Source organism: Euprymna scolopes, chromosome 2 (assembly GCF_053919585.1).
Source record: "Euprymna scolopes isolate OS-2025 chromosome 2, ASM5391958v1, whole genome shotgun sequence".
Classification (NCBI taxonomy): domain Eukaryota; kingdom Metazoa; phylum Mollusca; class Cephalopoda; order Sepiida; family Sepiolidae; genus Euprymna; species Euprymna scolopes.
This window is the reverse complement of record NC_136483.1, coordinates 12,143,772-12,166,811: the sequence shown is the minus strand read 5'-3', so window position 1 is coordinate 12,166,811 and position 23,040 is coordinate 12,143,772. Positions and strand designations below refer to the sequence as shown.

The 23,040-nt window shown below is 33.3% G+C and overlaps 1 protein-coding gene across 1 annotated transcript; it reads left to right on the top strand.

Moving 5' to 3' along the window:
- The first annotated feature begins 5,473 nt into the window (after positions 1–5,473).
- On the top strand, positions 5,474–7,966 carry LOC145288565 (anaphase-promoting complex subunit CDC26-like). Its single transcript, XM_080136338.1, has one exon. The coding sequence runs from the start codon at positions 5,662–5,664 to the stop codon at positions 5,965–5,967; it is 306 nt and encodes a 101-aa protein (XP_079992464.1). The 5' UTR covers positions 5,474–5,661; the 3' UTR covers positions 5,968–7,966.
- The last annotated feature ends 15,074 nt before the right edge of the window (positions 7,967–23,040 follow it).

The window sequence follows — 23,040 nt, the reverse complement described above, 5'->3', positions numbered from 1 at the left end:
ACTTATCTCATAAATATTTTACATATCTCATAAATATTTTACATATTTCATACATATTTCACTTATCTCACAAATATTTTACATATCTCATAAATATTTTACATATCTCATATAAACATTTTACATATCTCATAAACATTTTACATATCTCATAATAAATATTTAACATATCTCATTAATATTTAACATATCTCATTAATATTTTACATATCTCATAAACATTTTACATATTTCATAAATATTTTACATATCTCATAAATATTTTACATATCTCATAAATATTTAACATATCTCATTAATATTTTACATATCTCATAAACATTTTACATATCTCATTAATATTTTACATATCTCATAATGAATATTTAACATATCTCATTAATATTTTACATATCTCATTAATATTTTACATATCTCATAAATATTTTTTACATATCTCAAATATTTTACATATCTCATAAATATTTTTTACATATCTCAAATATTTTACATATCTCATAAGCATTTTACATATCTCATAAACATTTTTAAATATCTCATAAACATTTTTACATATCTCATAAATATTTTACATATCTCATTAATATTTTACATATCTCATAATAAATATTTAACATATTTCATTAATATTTTACATATCTCACAAATATTTTACATATCTCATAAACATTTTACATATTTCATAAATATTTTACATATCTCATAAACATTGTACATATCTCATAAGCATTTTACATATCTCATAAATATTTTACATATCTCATAAATATTGTATTGAATGCACCAGTAGCTTTTTTCTTAGAACTACTGCTGTTAGTTACATGTGTAACATAAAAAAATGACAGGATGCTGATTGGTTGCTGAGGCATATCATACTTGTTCTTAACAAAGTTGTCAAAAAAGGTGTAAAACAATTAATTTTACATTTTAAATGCAAACTGTTTTGAGATGCAAAATAAATTTGAACATTTTTTCAACAACAACGACATAGAAAAAATAGATTTTAAAGAAAAAGTGAAGAGATTAAAACTCGTTAATCAGTAATTTAATTCTTTTTAAAATGGCCGTAATTGAGAAAATTTTAGAATATAAATTTCATTTTGTATACATTAAAAAGCAAAGTATAATTTTATAGTGTCGATGCAGAACTAATTCTTTGCCCTCCGCATGTTAAGAATGGGTTTCTAAATAATAACATTATTATTTAAAAACTCATTCTTAACATGAGAAGATCAAGGAATTTCTTAACTAAATTTTACTTTCACCAATTTTTATTTCCTTACAATAAAGCCCAAAATACAAATGTATTCTAAATTTAGATGAAAACCAACCAAAATTAGTTAAAATATTTCAAACGACCTTATCTTACATATGAACGTTTTCCCATCCACCCCCATTGATCGTTTATAAAATTTAAAAGCAAAAAAAAAAAAAAAAAAAAAAAAAAAAAAAAACACAAACCCAACTTTTTCAGGTGTTGTTAAACAATTAGCCGAACAAGAAAAAAACGAAAAATATTAAACACGGTTTCTTCTAAAGAAATCGGCAGTTAAGGGGAGAGAACTTTGATTTACATTACACTCACTTCTGAATATAAAGTTACAAAGACATTTGAATTTTATTTTTTAACGTTCCACAAAGTGGATGACTTCGAGCAATGGATTAAAGTTTTCCATTTCAGGCTAATAGTCTAAAATTAAGCAATTTTTACTTTTGTAATTTTTTAAAGCTGCATTTTTTTTCCACATTAAAAACCAACGTTGTGTCTAGTTTTACAATCATGGAGAAACAAATAATGTTCCAATTTATGTTTGAATATGAACGATCTGCTGGAAATCTCCCTGATGTTATAGGAGAGTGATTTCTGGATGCATCAGATGCCACACTTTGACCGACTCTCATTCTTATCTGGTATAGGGTGACCTCCATCGCCTCCACCACCAAATAAATGTCACCCATGAAATCATCATAGAAATCACAATTCTTTGTGCAATTAAGGAAAGGAGAAAGTGGATCTTAGGTTTATTTTCGACAGCCATAACGATTGTTCCCTTTATTTTGTTCTTTAGTCTTAGGCTGACTATAATATGGTCATCTTCAAGTCCAACGTTCCGGGAATGGCCCGTTTCCCTTAAGTAATCCAATGTACCAAATTTCCACTATTAACAATTACTATGTCACTATCTCATTGACCACTGTACACTTATTAACCCCCTTATCCTCGAGTGGCCTCTGGGCCTTGATAAATGGTGACTTCTTTGTAAAAAAAAAAAAAAAATAGTCCTCACATTCCATTTTTTTTCATTTCTTTCTTTCTTTTTAATTAAGTCATGGTGAAAAAAAAACAGTTAGCAATAGACAGAGGCTACCTAGCTAATTAGGGTATGCATAAAACTTTGGAACGTCACGATAGAGAATACAGAACTGTAGAGATGAGACAACGCAATGGAATTTCATTCTATATTAATAAACAACTTTATTTGTCATCTGCGTGAGTAGCTTTAGTAGAAGAGAAACAGGTTCGTATGAGAAATTAGTGTTCGTGTGTAAAGATAGATTTAAGTATTGCCGGCTTGTTGAGGAGAGAACAGTGTCTTTTACACATGTTTATAGCTAGTAGTTGCTGGGACGAAGGAAACCGGGTAAAGCCTTCAGTGTATTTATGTAGGAGCGTGCGTACGATAGTAGAGAAAGGACAAAGGGTTAGTGTCTCCTGGTAAGAAAGAGTATGTGTGTGGAGTGCACGTTGAAGCATGTACGAGTTTGAAAGGTCGCCATGTTGTCTTGCTTTGTACTCTCGTTCGGCCTGGGGCAAAAGCCCCAGGCTAATGTGTGCTGCCTGGCAGGGTCAGGATGAAAGAGGGTTAAGAGTTTCAGATTTCGCCTTTTATGTACTCAGTCATGTGATTGAGAGCTGGTTTCTGATTGGATAAACCAGGAAGGAAATGTATCCAAATCTCCAGTCGCGAGAATTTGCTCCTGCTTGTGTTTGTTGAAATTTCGTCTGCTACACTTTTCTTGCAACAAAATAATAAAAACAAAGATTATATAAAATTTTTATTCACATAAATCAACCGATCTTGTATTCAATATCTAATATAGAATAATAATGGTGAATGTCAGTGGGACAGTTGTGCCTGGTACTTTTTAACTACTGCTGCAATGTGTGGGTGAATGTGAAAGAGATACACTCTTAACTCTTCTTCCATATTTTAAAAAGCCTTCATGTTATTTTCATATTTTTAATGTTGTCTATGCAAAAAAAAAAAATTCCATTCACAAAAGTACGAAGTTGAGGATTATAGTAAAATTTTAATGTCTTTTCCTTTTAATTACTCTCCCATAACAGAAATACCAAGGCGTCTAATGATAGTTCTGCATACTTCAATTTGAGACCATGATCACTGAAAAGGTTTGCTAATTCTTCCTCTTCACATAACTAAAAATTGAAAAGGTTGATGACTGAAACAAAATCAAATTAAGTGGCTTCTATTATCTCTTCACGACACACCAGTAATTATTCCACTAGCGTGCCATGGCACAGTGGTTGGGAACCACTGTGTATAATTCTATGAAGCCACCATTTGCCCATGCATGGAGTATCGTTGTCACATATGAGTTGGTGCATCTACCACTAGTCTCTCACTTTTAGACAGGGTCTCAAAAAGAAACTCAACTCTGATGGATCGCACACTATCAGCCAAGTTCCAACCTTTGACCCATCGCCACAACATTGCATCTCTGTGGCTGTTTTACAAATATTATGTGCTCTGATGAATTCATAGCACTTGTTTCCTGCCAAAGTACATACCCCCAGTCAACAAGCAGCAAAATCCCACCCACTTCACTGTTGAGGTACTTAAGATGTCGGAAAACCTTCTACTCTAATAATTGAACCGTTAGACTTTAGAATTCCATCACTGTTTCCTACTTTCCTGACTTTACTGACATGCAGAAATTTTAATGTAATGTGAACAGACATCTTCCCACAATCCTCTGTTAAACTTGATCCAAATTATGCCCCTTGACCAAGTGACAATGGATTTTGTTTGGGGTGAAAAAAGTTTATATATATATATATATATATATATATATATATATATATATATATAAAATAAAAATTACAATTAAATTTACCAAAATGATCCAAGATGGTAAAACTAAAGTATATTATAAATATTAAAGAATTAATATTTATAAAGTAATCTTATTTTTCTTTTATTAATATTATTGGAATTTTTCCCCTTTTTCCTTGTACATATTTGTGAATTATTCCACGGATTTCGGTTTGGATTATTTTGGACCATCTTCCAATTACATGATTTCCTTGGATTTTACTTGTGCGAATGGAAATTCAATTAACTTTCTTGGATTTACATTTTTAGATTTTACCGTCATTGGATATTTTACCTTTCACCAAACTATCCATTCACGTGAAATCACATTTTCTTCACTATATTCCCTCTGCTTCACTTTTTGTTATCAAGTAAGATCTTTGACTTACTTGCAGTTTCATCAAATACTTTTGTATGCAAAATCCGATCCCGCATTTTGCTAATTCCTACCCTCTGATGAGAAGGAAAGTATTTCTTCGAAACTCCGCGGATTAAGGACTATCCACTTATTAAGTGTTTCCTTTTCAAATTAAATATGTTTTAACTCTTTTTCAAAGTGTTTTATAACATGTTTTATTAACTATTTGCTCTTATATATATATATATATATATATATATATATATATATATATATATATATATATATATATATATTGTTTACAGAAAGTTGTAGATAAGTCATTGGTACCGTTGGTTTCAAACCCGATAATTAGAACTATTTTAAATACCCATATCAAGCTCTCTTCAGCCAATACGCATTTATTTTATGGGGAATTATCGGGTTTGAAACCGACGGTACCAATGACTTATCTCATCTAAAACTTTCTGTAAACAAAATATAAATAATACGCTCTTATTTTCGGATTTTACTTATAATTGAGCACTCTGCTGGACTTCTTTTTCAAAAAAACAAAAAACAATTATATATATAAAAACAATAATTCCAAGTGTAGTATCTGTTCTATTCGACCACAAAAGGCTTTCCTTACAATTATTACCACCTCCTTTTTTTTTTTTTTTTTTTTTTTTTTTAAGCGGGGTGATGCATAATCACCCTTACCCGCAAATACCGACAGGACCCAATAATGGCATATTTTTCACTCTCTTTCTTTCAGCCAAGAGAGCTGAATTCGGAACAGTTGGGCTGGAATTCCTAGTGTAAGTTTACCTTCAGTCTGACGTTGAAAAAGTACGAGTATAGAAACGAGTAACTTTTTTGTTCCTTTTCTCCACATTAAAAAACGACCCTGGTGTCTAACTCTGTCCCGTGGGGAGGCATTGTAAATAGGAACTATATTGATTTCGGCCTCGGAATATACGGCCTAATATTAACATATTAACTTCTTTGGTCGAACACCGGTAAAACGGATCCGGAAATTACACCGTGTTTTAAAACAAATTTCATCAGTGTAAAACAGCGCCAATTGTCAAACTCTTTGAAAAGAGAAATTTCCGTTATTTTTCTCTTTTCTCACTAGAATTTTCGCAAAAAAATCCCGAGTCAACCATTTCGCTTCTTCTCCGTCTTCTCATTAAAAAAAAGAAAATGCTTCGGCGAAACCCGACTCGTATCGAACTGAAATTGGAGGACATCAAAGAATATGAAACGATGAAGGCCGAGAAATTGAAGCAAATTGGACCGAAACCGATGGCTCTGGAATGTAGCTCTTCATCGGCTGACCCAACGTGCGAAGGGGCTACGGCACGGCCTGATGGCCCCGGGGCCAGTGGAGCAGACATGAAAACAAAGGCTCAGTTGATCTTGGAAATGCATGAACGAATTGGATACGACCCCAAACCACAACTGGGGGCATCGCGGGTTCATGCCCCCATTAAGGATTTAGTGAGGTAACGAAAATCACAAAAAAACAAAGCTAATCTAATGTATAAATATTAAATTTGAAATAATGACTGAAATTATTTTTTAATATCTTTTTTTTTTTTTTTTTTTTTGAGGATTATCAGAGCTGGTCGAAAAATACTGTTTTTCTTTAATTTATGAGGAAAAAAATATTAAATCCTGAATATTTGGATTTCAGTTCCGAGTATTGACGGAGAATCCTGGAAATTGCCGAAAGAGTTTACAATCTGAAAGCCATAAAAAATGTGGTACTTATGCAGTGCATAAAGTACCAGTCCAGCATGGTTCAATAAGTGCACTGCATAAGTTATAACAATAACGTTATTATTGAGAAAGCCATTCTTAACATGGGGAGAGAGGGTGTTTTGTAACTATTCTGTACTTTCACCTAACAATTTAGTAAAAAAAAAGATATCGTACTTTAATTTAACTTGAAAATACTATTTAAAAAAGCGCGGTTCAATAAGTGCACAAGCACCAAAAAGGTAAACAAACAGTGGACATTAACCATGCGAAGTGTTAGGGTAAAAAAATTTTTTTTAAATGAAAGGACTTTGTCAAAAGAAAATTAGATATCGCTTTCAAATCGTAAATCTCCAAAATTAGTCATTTCTGCCTGCAAATCCAAAATTCCTTTATATTAAACAAAAAATCAAGATAAATCTTTGATGTACGTACCCATCACGAAATGAAAACGTCATATTCCAAAAATCACCTAAATAGATAAATTAATCTTTTTTAAGAAAATCAAATTTTACGAGGAAGCGAGAATGGCTTTATCCGCCATATTTAATAAGAGAGGCAACTTAATTCGAACTATCGAGATTTTTAAATCAGCCTTGTATTCGCTAAAAAAATTATTTTCTATATTAAAAAAAAAAAAATGATTAATTTATATGATTTTTGGAATATGACATTTTCGTTCCATGACGTGTACGTGCATCACGTACACGTCATGGAACGAAATGTACTGCATCATAAAGATTATTCTGTAATTTTGGAGGGGATGGGGGGATTCTGGATAAGAACCGATTTTTGCCTATGATCTTTGGTAAAATTGATTTTTAACTGTCCCTAAAAGTTGATTGTAATGTGAATTTTCTTGATGACATTTTTATGATGAAAAAAAAATGTCAGTGTGAGATAATCAAAAATGTGTAAAAATATTGTGCAAAGATTAAGAAAGTTTTGGCCATGGTGGTTTGGTTCACCTGTGGAGAAGCAGGGTTTTTATGAAAGGTTTGAAAACTACATGTCGTGAGTATTAGTGCCGGGGATAAGAAATTGTAAAAAAAACGAAAAACATTTATTAACACTAAGTCTGATTGGCATTCTCAAAAAAAAAAAAAAAAAAAAAAAAAAAAAGACGGAAGCTGTGGATGGAACACCTGTTCTATTGTCAGAAATATCACCCTGCAATGGAATATAATAATAATGGCTTGCGAAAACAGTTCCTGTTTTTAGGATCCTACTTTCGTCCAAGGTTTTTTTTTATTATTTTAAGTTGAGACATGCAAAAAAATCTGTTCTGGATTGAGAGAACAAAAAATAACTCAGTCTAGGAGGATCTCTTTTTCCTCTGACTGTGGATGGAACAGATAATACACCATTATCCTAATAATGATGATATCCTTTAACGTAATTAAATCTATTAACGTCTACAAGATTTGTATTTACAAATGTTTTGTAAAAAAGAAAATCTGTTTGAAAATGAATTTCAAGCATAACAAACAATATTTACATCAGAAAGATGACTGTCATCATCATCATCATGGTATATAAAAATAAATAAAAAAATTTTTAAAAAATCTGCAAAGTCGGCTGTAAATTTGTTTATATTTGTGGAAAAATTTAATATATGAGTTTAATTGTGTTAGCATCGACATATGTGGTGTCACTATATACCATTGTCAAAATAATAATGGAGATGGTTCGAATGGAGAGTCATGTCTTGTACCACCAGCCTAATCATTGAATAAGACTTGAATTTTTTTAATTTTTTTTTTTTTTGTACACTCTTTTCCTTCTATTATTTTTTGTTGTTGCCTTTTTTTTATTTCTTTGTTTTGAAAAAAAAAATTATTTTGGATTTTTAATTCTACCATGGCTGACAAAGAAAGTGTCTTCCAGTAAATATGACAAAAATGAAAGGAATAAAGTTGATACAAAAGATAGCACTAACAGGAAGACTACAGCAAGATTGGAATGTGATTCTTGATTCGGATATAGATTGTAGTGATGTCGTAAGGAGTACTAACAACCTAAATTTGAAATCATTTCTGGATTTTATGGGTAACTTTAGTCTTGTCGATAAGTTCCAGAACAAAAAACATCAAAATATATAAGGGTTATTCAAAAAGTAATGCCTCCTATTTTTTTAAATAAAAAAAGCTGAAGAGCTATAAAGACAGGAGTGGTACCATTAAAACAAGCGACTTATTGTGCTCCAGAATTTATTTTTCTACATAATCACCACCATTCTGAATGCACCTTTACCAATGATAGTGATGGCTGCATGTGGGCATCCAGTGTGCACTTTGTCACTTGCATCTCTGTCGCCACTTTGAAATCGACGAACCCATCTCCTAACTCTGCTGACATCAACTGCATCAGTTTTATAAACATTCAACAGGCACTGGTGAATGTTGATCCGTTCAATTTTTTCTGCATCCAATGTCACACATCTCTGCTTCTGATGTATATCCATAACGGGTTGCTTTCTTAGAGTCTCAAACCGTCAATGCAACAGAGAAATGAAAATTTTAGGTCATGAATACATAATTTTAGTCATAACAATGTAGTTTGCAATCCCTTTGATCGATTCAGGCAAAAAAAATAGGCATTACTTCTGAAATGCCCCTCGTAATATGGACATAGACTGATAATCCCAGTGCCAGAATGGGGCAGCTTACAGTTACATCAACCAGTTCTTAGCTAACAGAATTAATGTAGGACTAGATTGTCCAAGTTTCATGTGAGTTTACATTGACCGGAGATTTGTTTGGGTATGCGTAAACTTAGCTGTAAGCCTAGATTCGATTAGCTGGCCACATGTATTTGGTGACTTTAATGTCCACTGCAGTAACTGACTTGGTTTCTCTAGTTACGCAGCTGATAGTATCACACATAACTTTTCTATATCCCATTCTCATACACACAGTAACGTTCCCGACCTGTCTCCCAAATCGACAGAATCAGAAAGCCTCACTTTTAGGCCTATTTCTGACTACTGTTCCCAAGGATTGTATAACAAATGCTCATTGCCTACTTGGGAATGCTGATCATGTACTGATAATGATAGACATCACCTTAAGCTTTTGACCCCAAGTTGAAGAGCCATTGCTCAAGACAAGATACTACAAGAACGCTGACTGAGAAGCCATCAGGGATCACATCAGAGATGTGCCATGAGCAAATATCTTTTCTTTTACTACAGAACAGTCTGCAAATGAAGCTACTGAATGGTTCAAAGCAGCAATACGGAAATTTTATATATAACAAACCCCGACTCTCCTCAATTGTTCACTTCTACTTGTGCAGCTGCCATTGCTCAAAAACAACATGCATTCTGCAGTTTATCCTACATAAGTCCGATACGAATAGACCAAAGTATATATAATCTGTAAATAATTGTAAGAGAAGACATCAGTAAACTTATCGAGTTATAGAAATTAGGAATTTGTGATTTCTGGAAAATTTATAACGGTGTAGTAAATAATGGAGAGTCAACAATTCCTCCACTATCCAACAATCTTGAGAAGACTAACCTGCTTGCTAGATGGTTTGCCTCCAATTTCACTTTGAACCCATCTAACCACTCCCTTCCTGATTTTCCTTTACAAAAACCATGGCGCTTATACATTTTTAGTCAAGACATTAAAAAATGAAAATATTGAAAAGTTATATTGTACGTACTCGTTATAGTCTTAAGTTCTCTGAAAAAAAATTTCACTTAATTTCATCAAGTAGTTTTTATTTTACAGCGAAAAAACAATTTGTTATGATACCGAGCAAAAGGTTTGATTTTTTAGGAAGAAAAGCTAGTATTAAAGATGGGGAGGGAGTGTCAGCGCTTTAACTGGAGTTATCTCCCTTTGACGAGTTCAACAAATTTCGTAATGGCTGACTTCACCGCGCTCTCATAAAAACATGTTTTTCTGCTGTAAAATAAAAACTACTCGATCAAATTAAATGAAAATTTTTTTCGGAGATCTTCAGTCCAAAATAGATACGTACAATATAACCTTTTTTCGCTATTTTCATTTTTTTAATGTGTTGACTAAACTGCACAAGTACCAAAACCACAACTCTTCATTAAATACTTTATCAAATCTTGCTTTTCTGACTGCTGAAAAATTGCTTCTGTGATACCAGTTTTTAAGAATTTTGGCGAAAGAACTGACTCACTAAATTATTTCCCCCATTAGCATTCTCCTTCTCTTCACCAAAATCTTTGAGTCCATAATTAATTGAGCTGTAGTTCAGTACCTCATAGATACTAAATTTCTTGCTGATTAACAGTATGGATTTAGGCAAGCCCGTTCTACAGCAGATATCCTTTTATCTCTGAACCATGCACTGGATAAAGCAGGAGAGGCTAGAGCAATAGCCCTAAAAGACCTTTGACAGAGTATGGCAGGATGGTCTTATGAAAATTAAACCATGTGGTATTATTGGACAAATACTTAACATAATCAAATCTTTCATGAGAAAAAAGTCCAGGTTGATTGTCGTACATCAAAACAACATGATATAAATGTAGGTGTGCCTTAGTTGATTCTTGAACTTTTATTATTCCTGATATAAATAAATGACCTCCCTATAAAATTGTCTCAGAGATGGGTATATTTGCTGATGACACCATGCTCTACACAGACACAAGGAGAGAACAAATGAACACATTAAAGAAATAGCTGAAACCTTAGAAGACCTTGAGTAATGAAATGAGGACATAAATAGATGATCACATACAATGCTGCCTAAACTAAGCATCTTTCCTTTAATAATTACATGAAACCTTGTCAACCACTGATAGCCATGGCTAATGATACATTACCTGAAACTTCTTCATTCAAACTCCTCAGCTTAATATTCACAAGGAACATGGATGGGAATAAATACATCAAGGGCATTGCCAACGTGAGGAAGGTGGGTCTTTCTGCCATACTAGAAAGTTATGTCTGAAAGTATCCTGTACCTCTACAAGACCACCATTGGCCCATGCATGGAATATTGTTGCCATATTTGGGTTGGTGCATCTCTCACTTCTAGACAAGATTAAAAAAAAGTTGCCAACCTAATAGGTCTCTCACCATCAACCAAACTCCAACCTCTGTCCCATCAACTGTGCTTATTTTACAACTATTTTAATGAAAAGTGCTCTAATCAACTCTATGCCCTTGTGCTCCCTAGATGTAAATACCTTTGAAATCTCACCCCTACACTGTAGAGATCTCTAGATGCAGAAAAGTCTTCTACTCAAATAGTTTCTGCTCTCAAACTGCTAGACTTTGAAATTCCCTATCAGGTCTCTATTTACCTGATTATACTGACATGCAGAAGTACAAGTGTAATGTGAACAGGCATCTTGCTGTTCAACTCCCTACATAGTATCCCTGCAAATTTTATCCCAAATAGTAATAATCTTACATGAAAATAGCACTGTGCCTTGTTTGGGGTGAGAAAGCAGTAAAAAAAAAAAGTAATAGCAGCTAAGGCTGAGTTGATTTCTTTGCTTATCCAGAATGATCAAGTTCTGGTGGTTAAGGCTTAAATGATGTCATCCATATTGATTAACGAACGTCACAGAACCTCTTATGGACATATTGTTAGTGTCACATAGCCAGATGATTGACATGTGACCACAAGCAAAAACATTTTAGAGACATTTCATTCCTTCTTCCAGAATTTTTTACAAAAGCCAAAACTGCGTATTTCTTTGTTTCACATTTGGCTGGGAAATCAATTATCCACCTCAAATGTTTAGCCGCAACTCCTTTCTTTTACTCCTCCTCCTCTTTTGGAAGGCTAGCTATCCTTTCCCATTACCTGGAATCTCTATCTCTGACTAACTCTGGCCTTTGTCTTGGTGGTCACTGTCTGGTCACCCAGAAGTTGGCTGCTCGAAAAATCCACTAAAGAATTTAGCTGATCTCCATTCTTGGATTCATCCATAGATGATCTGAACATTTTTTTTCGCACAAAGCCGATCTCAGTAGGACTTTTCCCATTCAATGAGGCACTGACTCTTAAAAACAAAGAGAATATCTCTTAGATGGTCTGACTCTGCTTTCTTTGCCCCCCCTTCCTTCTCTTGGCCAAGCATCTAACAACTGCAACTTCTGCCGTTCAAGTCTAACGTAAATAAGTTCTTGATGAGCCGTTCCATATAAGTTATCAAATGTACCAAATTTTCATTACTAATGATTACTATATTGTCCAATTTCTACTGTACACGCTTTAACCCTTATCCTTGAGTGGCCTCTTGGCCTTGATAATGTGGTGATGCCTATGTGAAAAAAAAAAAAAAAAAAAAAGAGATAGGTTAGTTTGGAAATCAATTTCTTAAAGCCGTCCAGTGCATGCCAGCATGTAAAACAGACATTAAACTGATAATGATGATGATGTTCGTCCTCCTGCTGCTGCTCCTCCTCCTCCTCCTCCTCCTCCTCCACTTAATACGACTACCAATCTTAATACTAATACTATTACTACTACTAACTTACCTGAGCAGTTGAAGAGTTTGATGTTGGTTGTCTGTTTGTGCCAAGCTCAACAAAAATATTGATGGCTGCAAAACCCACAACTATTAAACCTTTTGTCTCTGCATTCTTTCAGTATACCTAAACAGAAAGAAAAAAAATATGTATGTACTACTTGTACACATCCGGCCTTGTCCGGGATAAACTACTGTCAAAAAATTTCCCCACTCTTTATATGGGCCTAAATCCAAACGTAGATTCCATGAGCAAAGCTTCTTTCTTAGAACTGCACGCCAGTGGAACTCTCTGCCGCTTGCCTGTTTCCCACCTGACTACAACTTGGACGTCTTCAAGTCCAACATAAACAAACTCCTGACAAACCGCCCCCTTAAGTAAGACACTCTATCTAAACACCCAATACTAATGATTACTACAATACTATCTCATTGATTACTGTACACGCAATAACCCTTATCCCTGAGTGGCCTTCGGGCCTTGATAAGTGGTGACCTCCATGTAAAAAAAACAAAAAATATGCACCAAACAAACCATGCAGCAGCACACATTTACATCATGACTTTCCAGAACAACCTTAATTTGTTCCGCTCGACCATAGAAACTGTTGAGACTAGCATTGCAGTGATCAATTTAAGATTAATCCAAAGCATTTGACAAGGTGGATTTTCTGTTGTTATGTTTGTGGTTTTGACACTCAATTTTACTCCTAGATTCATCTTTTGTATTCAGTTTTATAGTGAAAGTGAATTGAATGATGTAGAAGTCCTTTGAACTGTTCAGATCCATTGATTAAGGTCGTCCACATTTGCATTTGAACTATTCCTATGCGAGTTAAATATGTATTGTGTTCTTTTTGGCATTACCTGGCCAAATGCTTGCATTCTACAATGCTTGTGCATTATAAGTTGATATCTAAAAAATTAAAATGCATTTTAAGTAAAAACATTAACATGTACTTACATGACGTATTAAAATTATAAAAAATTCCAAAAGTTATCAAAAAATGGTCGAGTAGAGGATTTGCTATAACTATTTTTTTTACAAAAAAACATTATCAATCTGCCATTTTTATGTGAAACAGCAAAAGTTAACAAAGCAAGGGAGATAAGTCTGTCATACAAAATAAACTAAAACTGCATTATTCGATAAATTTCATTTTACCTTGTAATTATTTTTGTATGTGATCATTTTTCATAATTTTTGGAATTTTGACATCACACGTAACATGTAATTATGTTTTTACTTAAAATGCATTTTTAGAAATCACCTTATAATACACAAGCACCCATTCTGCTAAAGTACAATGTCTATGCCAACAATGTGAACATGCTTGTAAAAAGCAATGCTGAGATAGACGCCATCGTTGTGGAAATAAGTCGGTATGAAATATCAACAGAAGTCAAGATTAAATGGGTCAAGTTTGAGTTCGGGGAAAGACATCTCTTCCTACATTGTCAGCATCTGATATGGCCCTAACCTTCAGCTAGATCAAAATTAGTCTGGTAGCAGTCAAAACTGTAGCTTGTATATAGTCTTGTAGGAATCTTCCTTTTAAGGGCAGGATGGAGGTGTGTTATTCATACATTTGCTACCTTATTCTTTATCATTACCAGTCTCTTTTGGTTTGTCACAAGATCTGTTATCTTTAATGAAGTGAAAATGGTCTGGGTATACCAAGTTATATATATATGTTACTTAAACCTAATGTTTGTGCAACCACAGGTAAACAGCAATGTCTGTAAAGAGGATGTTTTGAAAGCTTTTTCAGATTTAAAAAGTGTGAACTCAGTTGCCGCCAATTGTCTCCTTTGAACAGTTCCAGACTGCCTCTTCAGAACATTCAACCGATGTCATTGGAAGACATTGTATTTTTTTTGTGCTGAAAGCTGTTTCTATTTGTAGTAATTATTTGAAAAAGATGGCATTTATCCAAAATTCCTATGAAAAAACAAAAATAAAAAAAAAATCTGTATGCTGTACACACTCATGGAAAGAAAATCTCAACAATTGCATAAATTGATCAAGTATATTTTTATAAAGAAAATCATTTTTAAGTGAATTTCAGTTATTTTGCAATGCCCCCCCCCCTGTTAAGAATAGCTTCCTAAAATCTCACAAGTTTGAATTAAGTAGAGTCTCTTGTTTCTGCAAACTGTTTTCAAGATGGTGTTGTAAAATTATTTGCTCATTTAACCATAATATTTTATTTTCTTATTTAAAAATAAAACAATCAATTTATGTGATTTTTGATGTACGTTATCTTTTTCTGTCATGATGTGAGCTAGGAGAAACTTATGTCTGACAAAGTCCCACGTGCAGCATCTATGACTCTACAAAATTGCAGAATCTCTCTACATCTTCGCAACATTAATAACATATATATATATAAATAATAGCAATACACATGAAAAAATTGAAATGGCTTAACATATTTCAATAATAGCAGACATAGAAAAAGCTAGATAAGCTAAGAATCTTTTTAAATCCAATTAAAATTGAAGTTATGAACATTTTTGTGCCTTGCATGTTTGGATATTTTTACCTCTTTAAGACCATATGCGTTTTGTCACATTTTTTACACAACGTTTTTAGTAAAAATGTCATACCTTTGTTAAAACACAAGATTAAGTAATGAAATTTGCTGTGCAAGTAATCAGAATATGCTACTGAAAATCAGAAATTAATGGTTTCCAAATAATCTGCAATAAATGCACAAATATGCTGCAATTTTTTAAAAATGGCATGTATCCATTAAAAGAAAAGAAGTTAGAGAACTATACTCAATTGTAATACATTTTATGCACAAAAAACTGAAATCTAAATCTAGGACTGTTTAAAAATGAATATATTGCAATATTTCTTTGGTATTAATGCAGATTAATACCTTCCGTTATGCCTCACCCCATCTAATCACCTCTCGAAAATATGCGATTCTACCTTTATAGACAATTACGCGAGAACACTTTGAAAAACTTTAATGAAAGATAAACAAAAATTAGTTTGGAATTTAATGTAAAACGATTTCCCATCTTAAATCATTCCAGCGTTTTAGGGCAGTTAACCCATTTTTTTTTCTATGGTAGATAAATCCTGGGAGTTTTGGGGTGTTTTTCTAAAAGGCGATTATGTGTGGTTTTAGGAAGGTCTTTATGCAATTATGAGAAGGTGGGGAGGTTGCCACTGACTTTGCGTTAATGATAGGGCTGAGGGAAATTATGTGTGAACATCCTGAAGATTTAATAGAAACAAAATAAAAACAATTTTAGAATTTAGAGCAGGGGTTAGTTTCACAAAAGTTTAATGTAAAATAATTTACGATTTTGAGACCATTCTAGCGTTTTAGAACAGTTGACAAATTTATTTTTTTATGGGAGATTAATCATGTGCACTTTTCTTTAAGGAAAAGTCTTCGTTTTGACGCTTATATGTAGCTTACCGAAGAATTTTGTTTGGTGAGGAGCTTTGCCACTCAAACTTAGCGTTATTGTTAGGGCTAAGGTTTTAGGAGGAGGCTTGCTACTTGTACCTAAGGTTAGACGTAAGATTAAGAGAGTTTTTTGGGTTTTTTTTGTTAAGAAAGTGTTTGACATCTATTGTGAAACTTTACAAGAATTACAACAGTCAAAAGTAAATGTTATTTAAAACAAGTGACGTCACGAACAGAAAACGTGACCTTTGGTAACGTACAAAGTATTTTTGTCCCACCTATTTAAATATTAAAAAAGAAAAAAAGTTTATTGCCGAAAATGGAGAAGCCATTTTTTTCGGGCACCTGTCATAAAAATCAGGAAGAAATCAGTATTTTAAAGTATAGCCGAAGTAGGAAATAAATAACAAAAAAATTAAACTAGATATTAATTATTTCCGGAAAGAACCCAAAAAAGAAAGTGAAAGAGAACACTGTAATTGGTTAATTGGAAATGTTTGGATTTAATTCATGAAAACAGGAAAGTTAGCGCCATTTGAAACCCAAAACATTTATTGTATGAAAATATAATTGTAAAAACATTTATTGTATGAAAATGTATGAAAATATAATTGTAAAAACATTTATTGTATGAAAATGTATGAAAATATAATTGTAAAAACATTTATTGTATGAAAATGTATGAAAATATAATTGTAAAAACATTTATTGAAGTCTGCGTAAGAAAATACAATTTTAATAAAACACTTTTGTAATTTTTTTATTTATTTCCTACTTCATTCATAGTTTAAAATACTGATTTTTCCCTCAAAAATCTTATCGAAAATGCCGTTTTATGATGTTAACATTGCCTGTCCAACGAGGATGGGAAGCACTGGATATTGGATGTGTAAGCCAAAACCCAAAATCAAGATATCAGGAAGAAATAATATCTCCAATCTCAAAGTTTCCTATAAATCAAGAAAGTAGTACTATAATCCAATGTTAGCACAGTCTTTCCTCTCCATTCTCTTTAATCAGATTGGTACAGTTCCTCTTGCATAAATATTTTGTTTTTCATTCAGCAATTAGTCTCTCGTGGTCGGGAAGCAAATCTTCACTTTATTATAGTTTTGGTTTTCGCATCTCTGTTAGTTGCTTGTTGTAAACTTCAAGTTGATTGTTAATTAGTCTTTATGAGTTTGGCAAACGCATCCCATTTTGTCCTGGCGACTTCATAGTCCTTTGCAATATATAATATAATGTAGTGCCATTAATAAGTAAACTTTTATTAAAAGAACAATTTAATTGTAGACACAGGTTAACACTCTTCCACCATAGAAACACCTATAATAATTAATACATATAATCTCAATCAATAAATTACATAACAAAAACACACTCATTTCATTTCTGTTAAACACCTACAATATTTGAATTTTAACAGTTAATTTTAAAAATTCCAGAGATCAGTTATCTGCCTATCAGTACAGCCCAATCAGTCTTTTGAAATAAATAGAGAAGTGGTCAACCACCTCAGCAGAAATAACCTACTGCAATATAGTTTCCATTCTGTTAGATCTACAGCTAATGTGCTAACTGTAATATCATACAAGATTGTGAATCTTTTGACGGGCTTTATTTTTCAGAATTAGCAAGGCACATGAGAGACAGTTTCTTTTTATTAGCTGTTAGTTACCATAGCAAATTTTTTGACGTCAACACTGTTGCGGGCCAGGATATAAATACCCTAACTCGCTACAAAAGAAAATAATGAAACAAATGGAAAGAAGGAAACAAAACTCAATTGCTGGATAAAATAGATGTGTTGTTTATTTTCTGTTGAAAAATGAATGTTTTAGGTGTAACTCGTGTTCATGTCCGCGCATGGAAAGAGGAGTGAGTAATGTAGTGGAACGAGAAATGGCAGTCCAGCGTGTAGACAAAGATAAAGATAGAGGGTTGACATCAGTAAAGCTGTGCGCACATGTTGGTACTTGTCCACGTGGAAATGTCTTCAGGCCACTAGCTGTGGACGCGAACTTGTCTGGTTGATGGACCAAAGCAAAAGGGAAAAAAGAGTGAGAAAGTCAATCCAGTTCATGGAGAGAGAAAGCGTATAAAGTGTACGTACTGTCTGTTAACTCTTGCCCCACACAGTAGCAGGTGGCGTGAGGCGCGCACCCTGAAAGGGAGGCGGCTGGTCCGCCGACCACTTAGGTCGGAAGGCGACTCGAAAAAGGCTGAACAGCTCAGCTCTCTTGCTTTTATAGGTGTTTCCGGTGGTCTTTTGCGCATGTGTGGATTTCCTTTAAATGGGAAGTGACGTTGCCCATGTGTGCGTATGTGTGTGTACGTTAGCGTGTGTGTGTATGCACATGAACACCTTCATAAATCATAGCAGGAATATCACTCGCATGCCATCTATTTGTGTTATATAGAAAGCGTTAACAAAAGTGATGTTTTTTGACGTGCTACAACAGAATTAACAGACGACGTCATAAGTGAAAAATATTTCACTTATGACGTCGCCTGTTAATTCTGTTTTTCTTTCTTGGCCCTTTTTTTCTGTTTATTTACTTTATTACGTCCTTTATTTGATTTTTTTTTTTTTTATTTAGTCAACTTAAGAAGTTGGTAATAATTATTTTTATGGATCGTTGACAATGTGTATGATATTGAACACAAGAAAATATTATTTTAAAGCAAAGCCTGAAAAAAGTCTGATTACATTAAAAAATGCGAGCATGAAAAGCAAAAGGACTAGTTGTTAAAACTGGAAAAGAAAAGGACAAGATATTTTCGTAAAAAAAAATAAATTTATAACTTAAAATATTACAGTATTAAGAATTTATGTATAATGTTAAATTGAATTTAAAAAAAGATTTTTAATGCTGCAATATTTTAAGTTATTAATTTATTAGATTTTTTACTAGAATATCTTGTCCTTTTCTTTTCCAGGTTTAACAACTAGTTCTTTTACATTTCTAAGTTTAATCTTAACCATATTACTTTTCTCGCATTTTTCTATGCAATAAAGAATGTTTCTTCTTTGTTTTAAATTTTAGCAATTTGATTATTTTTAAAGCAATATTTGCTCACCATAAAAAAATTCTAGAGCAACATTTACTCACCATAAGAAAATTTTAGAGCAATATTTGCTCATCAAAAAAAAATTGCCAGGCAATCTCCAAACACACCTCACTTGAATCGGCACTGCTTGAGTCTAGTGTTAAGGAGAAGTCCAGGACGACTGGAAACAATACAGAGATTAGTAGAGCACCAGGAATTCCCCAATGGTCACCCATTTTAGTATTGATCGGGCTCAACATTGTTTAACTTCAGTGATCTAACGGGAACCGTTGTGTCGACGGGATTATGCCGTATCTATACTACTTTTCTTGTCACTGACTTCATTTACCTTTTGTTTCAGTGAGTGACAATCTTTTTGTGATGTTTTCCATGGATGAAAGCAAGATCTACAGTTTAAGTAACATTAGTGTGCGTGTCATCTATACTCCTATAAATTTGGCGTTTTTTTTGTGTATTATTCTATAAATTTTTTTTTTTCTTCTGTATTGATATTCATATTAAAAACACTTTTTTCTATTTATTTAAAAAGAAAATATAACTTTGTTATATATGGGTCGTGGAATTGCATTCGTCTGCAAAAGATTTAGCTAATTTGCATATTCCTTTAAACATTCATTTTAATTAACTTCCTATTAGTTTTTTTCGGTTTTCTTATAGGATGATCATTCTTTAGTTAACTATTACGTGTAATTATATTCATGCAGATATTCTACATGATTTATACTGTAAATTTGTGTAAAAAGGTTATAGTAAACACAAACTTCTTTCTATATATATTTATGTATGCGTATATATACTTGCTTAAAATATTTTGCCTACCAAAATCCTGTCAGTTTTTGGTCTACAGATATGAAACTTTATATATAGAGTATTTGAATTCATGTGAAACTTTATATTTGGGTTTTAGCCGGTGAAAATTGGTGCAGAAGTATGAAAATTAAAAAAATGGAATATGCCAGGTGAAAGTCAATTGACAGCATTACGAATATGCATGCGTAACGTAATAGCTATTGGTTCATGTTTTAATTTTTAGCCTTGCATCAAACATGTCTTCATATCTCAGGCATGAACGTCAAAGGAAAAAGTAAATGGTCAGCTAAGTGTTTTAGTTTTAATTCTCAGTGATGGCGCACAAGTCATTTGTTTCGGAACTTTTTAAATCATTACTATATATTGGGTCCAATATAATATGTATAAATACGAAATCTGTATTGATCAAAATATCATATTTAAGCGTATTTTACGACCGAGCAATGCTGGACAGATTGCTAGTTTTTATATAAGGTTGGATGTTTTATGCGTGTGATCAAATATATTTGCTTTGTAGGAGTATTTTTTATCGGATGTAATTTCTTAGTAAGTATTATCAAATTTTTCAATTTATGTTTTCCTTCCTTGAAGCAACCTTTTTTCTTCTTTATTCCATCCATTTATGTACAACTCTCTAATATCTCTCTCTGATGATTTGTGTGATAGCAGCATCGGTTATATATATATATATATATGCACAATGAAACCTGTGTAAGATGCTTATGGAAAAAGTAAGTATAAAAATTCACCTAAATATTAAAATGAATTTCATAAGATTGTGGTAACTAGAATGTAATTTTACAATATATATATATATATAATATCTCTCTCTGATGATTTGTGTGATAGCAGCATCGGTTATATATATATATATATATATATGCACAATGAAACCTGTGTAAGATGCTTATGGAAAAAGTAAGTATAAAAATTCACCTAAATATTAAAATGAATTTCATAAAATTGTGGTAACTAGAATGTAATTTTACAATATATATATATATATATATATATGTCTAATATAATAAATATGAGGTGCTACAAACAAGTACTACAAAGTGCCTTCTATAAATTTCCAGACGATTTTTGTACAAGCATTAAAAATTGTCGTAGATTCTTGAAAATCTAGCATGTCATTGCTATTCATCTTATGAGGTGGCTGACCAATTTTTATGATTTCAGATTTGAATGAACAGCTACAGCAGAAATTGGAATACACCCTATTGAAACCGGATTGTCACAGCTGGTGGATTACAAAAATGCTATGTGAATGTGAGGGCACGTTAGAAGAATGATATGCAATAAAATTCTGTTTTAAACTTGAAAAAATGCCACAGAAACGTATGAAATGCTTCAGCCTGTTTTTGCACCATCTTGCATGAATTGAGCATCAGTTTCTGAGTGGCATAAGAGATCCAAGGAAGGCAGAGAGTCTGTTAGGGATGATGAGAGATGTGGGAGGAGTAAGGAAGTCAGAATACCAAAGTTGATTGGCTAAATAAAGAATTTCATGGATAAGGACCGTCGTATGTCTTATAGAGACAATAAGTGCACAGTTTGATGTCAGTGTGGGAACTGTACACACAATTATTCATGAGGAACTGAAGATGTGAAAGCAAATGTACCAATCCACAACTCCATCCTTGTCACTGACTATTTGACAAAGATGAGCATCAAGACCCTCACCATTCCTATAGTCCAGACAATTCTCCCTGTGATATTTGGTTAATCCCTAAGCTCGGGAAACCCTGTCGTTATGAGACAATTGAAGGCATGAAAGAGGCTGTGACGAGGGTCATTGACACGCTCACACAAGAGGACTTACATGGGGCCTTCCAGAAGTTGTTGGAATGGTACAACAATCGTTTTGCAGCTGAAGGAGATTACTTCGAAGTGGACTAGTTTCATGTGTGTACTATCAATTAAAGTGTCATGTGTGTACTATCAATTAAAATTTCATGTGTGTACTATCAATTAAAGTGCCCATACGAAAAATGTTCAGAGACTTATTGAACATACAGTGTATATAATTTAGTGTTGGGACAATTCCAATATTTTTCTCAATTCCGATACAATTACCGATTCCATATGAAATTCCTAATTTCAATACTTTATAAATCTCGAAATATTTAACTATAAAATTGTTATTTTGTCCAGATTATTTTTTTTTTTTTTTTTTTTTTTTTTTTTTTACACAGTGATCACCACTTATCAAGGCCCGGAAGCCACTCAGGGATAAGGGTTATTGCAAGTACATAAAGTTAGTGAGGAGATTTGCTGAAGTGTTTACTTAAGGGGGCGGTTGATTAGGAATTTGTTAACACTGGACTTGAAGACATCCAAATTGTAGTCCTGAGGGAAGCAGGCAGACGGAACAGAGTTCCACAGGCGTGCAGTTCTAAGAAAGAAGCTTTGTTCATGGAATCCGCGTTTTGATTTAGGCACATATATAGAGTGGGGGAAATTTTTCACAGTGGATTCAGCTAGACGGGTGTTTCTCGTGAAAGATTGGCGAGGGGGGACCAGAGATTGGAGTTCAGACGAGCATCTGCCATGGAAATAACGATAAAACAAGGACAGGCTCGCAATGTCTCTTCTGTGGGAGAGAGGTTGCAGGGTAGAAAAAAGGGCATCCCCCACTAAACCACGAAGTCTATTTTGTACTCTGTCAAGGCAGGATAGGCTGTTTTTAGCAGCTCCTGCCCAGATATGGCAACAGTATTCCATCCTTGGACGTACTTGGCTTTTATATAGATAGAGAATTACATCAGTAGTGAGATATCTTCTGGAGCGGTAGAAGGATCCCACCATCTTTCCAGCGACCTTGGCAACAGACTTGATGTACGTGTTCCATTTCAGATCAGGAGTAAAGGTTAAACCCAGAAGCTTGTCAAAACACGGAGCCTCACCCAGACGAGAGCCATCCATCACAATTGATGCCAGCTGGGGATCAGAGCGTTGATGATGTAAGGATAGGAGTTTGGTTTTAGATGCATTAAAGGTAACCAGCCACATCTTCCCCCACTGAACCACGCG

Coding starts and splice junctions, on each gene's coding strand:
- LOC145288565 (XM_080136338.1), top strand. CDS start 5,662: ATGCTTCGGCGAAACCCGACTCGTATCGAACTGAAATTGGAGGACATC.